The sequence below is a fragment of the Apium graveolens genome, chromosome 6 (genome assembly GCF_009905375.1).
Source record: "Apium graveolens cultivar Ventura chromosome 6, ASM990537v1, whole genome shotgun sequence".
NCBI classification, from domain to species: Eukaryota; Viridiplantae; Streptophyta; class Magnoliopsida; order Apiales; family Apiaceae; genus Apium; species Apium graveolens.
This window is the reverse complement of record NC_133652.1, coordinates 241,048,693-241,056,817: the sequence shown is the minus strand read 5'-3', so window position 1 is coordinate 241,056,817 and position 8,125 is coordinate 241,048,693. Positions and strand designations below refer to the sequence as shown.

General features: G+C 35.5%; 1 protein-coding gene and 1 non-coding gene across 2 annotated transcripts; one reads left to right on the top strand and one right to left on the bottom strand.

The window, feature by feature from the left end:
• Positions 1 to 2,432: 2,432 nt before the first annotated feature.
• On the top strand, positions 2,433 to 3,790 carry LOC141668191 (transcription factor MYB48-like). Its single transcript, XM_074474927.1, has 3 exons — positions 2,433 to 2,631; positions 2,726 to 2,855; positions 2,986 to 3,790. Exons 1-3 carry the CDS (start codon positions 2,517 to 2,519, stop codon positions 3,500 to 3,502), a joined length of 762 nt encoding a protein of 253 aa, XP_074331028.1. The 5' UTR covers positions 2,433 to 2,516; the 3' UTR covers positions 3,503 to 3,790.
• Positions 3,791 to 7,567: 3,777 nt separating this feature from the next.
• Positions 7,568 to 7,640, bottom strand: TRNAK-UUU (transfer RNA lysine (anticodon UUU)). The gene has a single exon. It is a non-coding gene; the product is annotated as a tRNA-Lys (tRNA).
• Between the last annotated feature and the right edge of the window lie 485 nt (positions 7,641 to 8,125).

Here is an 8,125-nt window from a genome sequence, read left to right as displayed (position 1 = left end):
GAAATTATTAAAGTTTGGTTCAATTCATTTCCCAAATTTAAACAGATTTATAAGAATCTACTCTCCTGCGGGTTGACTAGAGGAAAATAACTTGGATGTATCGCAAATAACCCATCGTGAGTGCTATACGAGTGCAAAATATACTATATATATTCCACAATGGTGTATGAGTGCAATATTTACCATATTCTGCCGTCCGGAATAGTATACTACTACAAGTAGAGAGCTTCGGACCGTTCTTTCTTCGTACAGATTCCATCACAAATGATTCGTACCTTTGATTTACTATGTTTTCACTACTATTTAGATTAAGATGTTGAATCATGTACCCCTCGATGGACCTCAACTGGAAAAGAATAACTTTGAATTGTTTTGTTTTTAGTACAGAGAGTAGGAAAACTAGTTGTGTAATGGATGAATAATTGAGGGAATATGCATAATATATATATATATATATATAAGCAGAGCATAAGTGGATGATTGTGGGCAGAATTTATTTTCCTTTACATGATCGCGGATATGATTCCACCGTGACAAGGGAGGACGTAGTGTCACGGTTTTGCATTAGAATAAGCTTGATTATAAGCATAATCCAGAAACTTGTAACCAAATTCTCAAAGAATCAATGCTGAGAGGTGTTAGTAACATGCACAATCATAGAAAGAAGGCGGTATTTTGTGGCAGCTGGTGGGGGGGATGGGATGAAGTGCCTGTGCCATCCCTGTCCGTAGTGTCTGTCGGCTCCTGATGACAGGGACGGGATGAGGCCAAGTTAAATGACCAGGAATGGTGTCAACACAGTCACCCTTAGTCCATTTCCCTCTTTCCCAAAAGCAAGGAGCCACATTTCATATTCCAATTGCTCGATTACCTGCCTCAGACCAGGCTGCTCTTTCTTTCCAGTAAATTGTAGCTCTGGGTCATTAGATGTCATTTCGCATTTGCAAATATCTTCTTTTTTATCATATTGTTGCTCTAGTGCTTCTTATCCTGAGTTTCACTCCACCATTTCATTTTTTATGTACAAAACCAAACAAATAACACAAGTGCTTTCTACTCTTCCTTTTTTTCATTTCTGCTTTATAATGTGAATTTCAATACTTAGTGAGCGTAGTTGGCAATCAGTTTCTATCAACTTGTTATTATCTCTTACTAATAAAGGTTCTGAAGATCAATATCAATTCGTTGACACGAGTGTTAAATAAATAATTCCTAGTGTTGCCTCGTTACTCATAATCACTGTCTTATCATTTTAAAATGCGCTGTTAGTTAATATTTTATCAGAGACGATTAGTCTCAGAAAAACTAGCTTGTGCCAGGTTTGTACTAATCCACTAAATGAATTATAATCTAGACTGAATGTTTACTAACTTCAAGTTTCACCTAATTTTAGGTTATTAGAAACTAAATAATCTTATACAATAAAATTCTTTGCAAATAACAAAAGCAGTTCAGTCTGAGGGCTAATGAGGACAACTTATTCTTAATACTCTTTATGAAGTGTGCTAACATTTGGATATTGTATAACTTCAAATATTAACATGTTATTAGTGTAATATTAGAGCAAGTAAATCCTATCTTAGTTAGGATCAGGAATGGAATAACTCCGAAAATCAAGTTACCTATATAGTGTTAAAATGAACTCCGGTGCAATACTACCTCCACATCTTAAAGCTTAATTATTGAAATATATAAATACAAAATACTACCAAAGTGGCTATTTCAGGCCTTCCCATCTTTCAGCAACTTGCCCTTTTCTGTTCCTACTTCATTTAGCTCTTTTGCATATCATTTTATTATGGCCTTTCCTTGGTTCAAACAACAAAACTTGTACATAATTTACAATTTTACTTATATTGGAAAAAAAAGTTAAAAAATTCTTGCAAATACCACTGACTTATTACTAATATAGCCAATCGGCAATCACAGTGCTAATCATCCTGTTATTAGTTTGTTTGTCTCATTTAATCCTTACTTATTTTATTAGTGTGTGACAAAAAACGCTTAAGCCTGTCTTAGTGCAGTCGTCCTACAGAAGTCATATAACCTTGTATCACAAAATTTCTCTTCTTATTATGAACTGTCCAAGATTGAATATATCATTTCTAGCTCTGATGAAGTATATAATAATAGAACAATCACAAGTAATGAAATAGTTTATGAATTACTTAGAGAACTACGTGAACGTTAATTGCACATTTGATTTGAGGTTAATGGCTTAAAAATTTACAAAAATTGAATAATCAGAGAGATGGACCATCATATCAATCACTTATCTGTAATATTTTTTGTATAATGGCTTACATCATATGCACGAAAATTCCTTAACACAATAGGAAATACGCCAATACTAAAACAACATGCACGGCTAGGATTGAAACCATTATTTGGACAGGAGGTGGAGGGCCAGTATAAATATTAGCATGACAGATCCATATGCTTTCATGTAGTGGTAAGTCGAATAATTACACAGCAAGTGGAGGGCCAGAGAGAAAAGTAGTGAAGAAAGAAAAAAAATGGTGCAAGAGGAAATCAGAAAAGGTCCATGGACAGAACATGAAGATGTTCAACTGGTTTTCTATGTAAACTTGTTTGGTGATCGCCGTTGGGATTTCATAGCAAAAGTTTCAGGTTTGAAGGTGGCGGGAGACAAGTAATAGGTATGCTTATATGGGCATGGGACAATTTTTCAAAGTGCAACATTAACCACATAGTTTTGTTGTAGGTTTGAAAAGAACAGGTAAGAGTTGCAGGTTAAGGTGGGTTAATTATCTTCATCCTGGTCTTAAACGAGGAAAGATGACACCCCACGAAGAACGCCTGGTGGTTGAGCTTCACTCCAAATGGGGAAATAGGTCCGCAAGTTATGCATATCATGGACCAAACCATTTCTCTTCTTTATAACTATATTTCTTTTATAACATTGATTGATGTTAAATTTTCTTGTTTCGTATTTTATTTAAGCATCATTAATTTTTTCCACAGATGGTCAAAAATTGCTCGTAAATTACCTGGAAGAACAGACAATGAGATAAAGAATTATTGGAGAACTTACATGAGGAAAGAAGCTCAAGAGAAGAAAAGGCCCATGCCTCCATCTCCATCATACTCTAACTGTTCTTCGTCGATATCATCAGCAAGTCCAAGTCTAGCAGCTGATTCAAAGCCAATCATGGAGACCGGGGAGAGAAACTTTTATGACAACGTAGGACTTGATATATATGCTGTAAACAAAAACAAGAGTACTGAAACTCATGACTGTGATGGTGCAGCTGAAGGGTACTCAATGGATGAGATATGGAATGATATTGATTGCTCTCCAGAAGAGAACATAAAGCCTCTATTCGGAGGATTTAGTGAAGAAATATTAGCTTCTCCGATCTGGGATTATTGTCCAGACTCGCTATGGATGATGGATCAAGAAGATAGTAATATGATTTTCCCTAGGAGTGATCCATTTCATTCCTTGTTTGTACAAGGTAGCACACATTTCACAGGGTAACTAGTTTATTTATTAATTTAGCAGTTCATCATAGCTGTAATAAAAGGGGACATGTTTTAGCACCATTCCCGTCGATTGTACATAGCCTGGGGGTTTTGCTATTCTGCTCTATGTCATAATTACGGTAATCATCTAGTTCATGCATAGTAGTATTCTCCATGTTACCTTTGTTATCACATCAGTAGGAAGATACAAGTGAAGCTCGTGAAAAGCAGATAATATATTCACACATGTATAAATCAATGTATTACAACATGTCTTTGAAGTTGTATCAAGCTTTGTGCCTTATTACTTAACCCTACAAATTACAAGCTAATTCCTTATAAAGCAGAAGGTGCTCAAGGGCGTCCTTCAAATAAATGATTAATCTGATATATAATTTGCACAAAGCATTCTAAAAATATCGTTTTAAATATTTAGGTGGTTTTAAATGTTTTTATTGTAGTTGATTCATCAGTAATTAAAACGTCGAGCTTGAGGCAAATGTGATGATCATACACAATTACTACAGACAGTATCTTATCTTGGATCAGTACTCTCAGTCCATGAATTTTATATATCCATAAATGGCTTGTTTTCAGTTTTTACTTGAAATTCTGTGATGAAAAATGCTCTGTCCCAATACTTGGTAAACTTTTGAAAACCTCTAGCATTGTTGAGTTGCTCTTGTGGGATTGAGAGATCAAATGGCCTATTTTTCCGCGATAAGCATGGAATCAGTGAGCCATCTTTATTCTTTAGAAAGAAAAGGGTTGGTATATTCCAAAGTTAATTAGTATGAGTGGTTGATTAATTATATAAGTAGTGGTAGAGTTTAACCTCTAAACCAATGTTTGGAGTTGATTCATACAACAAGCCAAGTGAAAGTACTGTAAACAGCTTTGCTACTCTATGCTCAAGAACTTTATGGAATGTGGCCCTCTGTACTTTTTATCTACCTAAAATTATATATGTACTGAAGTGGATAGCCATTATAAAATATATTTTTATTTAATGCTTGCTTTGCATTATTCTAATCAATCAAGAATATTTATCACTTGGAAAGATAAAGGAAACTAGATGGACACTATGCAACTATCAAGTATAATTTGACTACGAAAGCCAGGTGATCAGTTATAGGTGTTGAGAAAGAGGCAACTTACAAATCATCAGATAATTTTAAAAAATTATTTTGGACAAATTAAAATTAAAAGAATATGCTAATGCTTACTACAAGTTGCAGTGAGACTGCAGAGCAATATATATAAGAAGCTGATATGGGACCGGAATTTTCAAAAAAGCTAAGGATGCACTTGCAGTTTCCTTCTGAAGATCGATAAGAGAGATTCTTGATTAATAAAAAAAATCAAAGATTGTGATCCAATTAAATGTGTATTATGTGATGCACTAGTCAGTAAGTGGACAAAACGCACTCATCACCGTGGGCGTCTGGAGAAGAGGTGTATTTTGGAGATCACAATTGTTAAAATGCTTCAAATTTTTGGTGTTAGTGATACTTGAAGATTACATTTCAATGACCGGAGATCTGGCCTTAAAAGTACTTTCAGCTTGAGTGACAGAAGTTATAGTGAGGAGAAATCAACAACCTGTACTAGAATGTATAAATATGACACTGATGTTGGTGTGTAGAGGATTTCATTTAGAAAGAAAGAGAAGTAAACTGAATCTTTTTTTTCTCAATGTCCTACTTGGATGCTTTTGATGTAGTGCCAAGCAGATAACAGCTTCCTCCCGACCTGGCGAGCTCCTTGTAGTCAATTGTAACATGCAAGGCCTCTGCACTAAATTTTCAGTGACTTGAATTTGAGGATAAAATCATAGCTTCAATAATATATGCATGAGACGTAACATAGCAGGAATAATAGCTGCCTTAACATCGAATACATCAAAGCGATCAATATTCATACTTGGTTAAAAAAAACTCTTTTGTACAAATAATCATGGTCAGCCTACTCAGGGACGACCCTGACATTCCGGAGGCCCTAGTCAAAATCAATTTATGGGCCCCTAATCTACATAAATCATTAAAATACTTGAATTTGAAATTTTTGGGGTCCTTAAGTATAAGGGCCCTTAGGCGCGAGCTGGAAAGCAGGGATTTTTCACTCACTTGCCGCACCGCGCACCGGATTCTTGGGGATTCTAGGGTGCACGGGGATTCTTGGGGATTCTTCTCTCATCTACGAGTGAGAGAAGATAATAAATATACTTGAACATTTAATCAATTACCTATGCTAAAATGCATCAATTGGATTATCAAATAATAATAATATATATTTTTAACGATAATGTACTCATAATGAACTTAAGTAGTTCATTATTTAGTTTAATTTGATTGAAACTCCTGAAAAATATATAAAATATATATTTTTAATGTATTAATATTTGGCAAATCCCCCCACCCGAATCCCCATATTTTTAGATTTTCCGAATTCTCGTATCCCCGTACCACGCACCCCCGCACACGCACCCGCACTCATGCTTCCTAGGGCGACAGGCTTGCTCGCCTATAGCTGGGCCACCCGTAGGCCTACATAGTCCTAGAAGTTAGAAATGTTTATAATATACACCGAGACTGTTCTTAATGCAAGAACTGGTGAACTGATACACAGAAACGTTGCTGCTTTGGTTCAATAATAAAATTTTGAGAGAGTTGGATCGAAAACAGGCAACAGGGTTTAAGCTCTGCAGTGTTTGATAAAACTTCCTTCGCTATGTTTGGTAGAAAGCTTCAAGTGTTAGAACTTAAAGGGACTTGTTTGATTTTTTGAGTTGTATGTATAATTAACTTAAGCATCACATTCACAACTGCAAAATACTAGTTCTTATTAGCATATATAACTGATATGTGACACTACAATCATACTTCATCTCTAGTCCAAAAGTTGCCGAGCAAGGTGGCACCTAAACACAAATAATTAATACACGTTTTTCGCATATTTTTCTTACATCTTGAATTTCATCTGGAAAGTTGATGAAACCTTATGCATGCATCATGCCTATATTCTCCCTCTTATTTCTCCGAGGCAGAGCCCTCTTTTGTCTCATCACTCAAATAACCTCAGGTCGTCAACTCAGCTGCTGTAGCTCGATTTCCTAAGGAATATTGTCCCTCTAAATTGATGACTTTAGACCGATATCATGTCGTAATGTGGCGCATATATGTTTATCTAAGATTTTGGCGTGGAATAAAAATTTGGGTTCAAAACTTGATTGCCTAGGATTTTGGAGTTTTAGCAACAAGCAACCTACTGCTTCCACGTTGTCTGAAAAACTGTTCAATGTATCGAATTTTATCAGTGAATTCAAGATTAATGAACCAAGATTAAGAGTGCCCATGCCAGAACCTTGGCCAGCAAAAACAAAAATGAGCATTGATATGAACTCGGCAAGAGCAGCTTTCAGGGCATCAGGCTGGGCAGCCTCTGCAGTGTTCCCTATCGCGATTCTAGGCATTTTTCATGTAGTTCTAAAGAAAATGGACAAATTATTTAGCAAAAGAGTAAAACGACAAAGTCTACCAAAATATTTCTTGCAGTGCCTAGTGATATCGAATGTAGTTTAGTAGCAGTTGTTATATAGTAAGTGAGCAGTTAACTACAAATGTTTATTTTTTGTTACCAATCAAAGCTGTTTGATAAATCAATTGCCGCTTAGTGGTGGTCACTTATCATTATCCCCAAGGAGGTGCCTCAGTATTTGAGACGGACACGTGGAATGTAAACTAATCTGGGCTCTTGGATAATCACAACGGACAAAAAGTTTAAGCATGAAGGGTCCATCCATGGACTAATTTACATGATTTTGTACAACCGACCATAGCTGTAGTTTATTGATTTTGAATTTTTGACAAGGACTTGCAGCAAAACTTCATTCTAATATCCGTTTAGTAGGTAAAACACACGGTCAAAAAATAAAACTATGTATTACCTGTATGCAGAGTTGTAAAAATGGGTCTAGGCGGCGGTAAAACGCCCCGACTCGGATGGATTAGGCAGGTCAAAAATTCTGGAACACTGCTTGTATGTTTATCAGTTTACGATGTCACATAGTTTAAAAACACATCGCCGTCTGTGGGACTTGAACCCACGACCACGGGATTAAAAGTCACGCGCTCTACCAGCTGAGCTAAGACGGCTTTGTTGTTTAAATTGGTGAACATTAATTTTTTAACGTATTTTGACTAACGCTCAATAATACAACTGGCTTCGCATCGATATGATTGATATTTGGGTTCATAACAGATTGTCCGAATTAAATCATTCTTGTTAAAATATTATAATCTTCGAAAATAAATGAAATGAAATATTTTAACAATTTTAGTGATATACATTAATTTAAAAACGCGAAAAATATTACATAATAACATGTTATCACATTATTCGAAAAAGATGCTAGAAAACATATTTGGGCTATCTGCCGTTGCTCTAACTATGAATGCACAATATTTAAAAATCGTATATGTTACAATATTTTTATTCATTTGTCAATGGAAGATTTGGGCAAGAGCACTCGTTTAAATGGGTTTTGAGGTATGTTAGAAAGAACAAAGACCTTGTCTGAAATATAAACTTGCTTTTCATAGATTCTCGTACTCCGAAATTGAAGTTACTACTATATCTG

Coding starts and splice junctions, on each gene's coding strand:
- LOC141668191 (XM_074474927.1), top strand. CDS start 2,517: ATGGTGCAAGAGGAAATCAGAAAAGGTCCATGGACAGAACATGAAGAT. Junction 2,632..2,725: donor TTTCATAGCAAAAGTTTCAG/GTTTGAAGGTGG, acceptor GTTTTGTTGTAG/GTTTGAAAAGAACAGGTAAG. Junction 2,856..2,985: donor CACTCCAAATGGGGAAATAG/GTCCGCAAGTTA, acceptor TTTTTTCCACAG/ATGGTCAAAAATTGCTCGTA.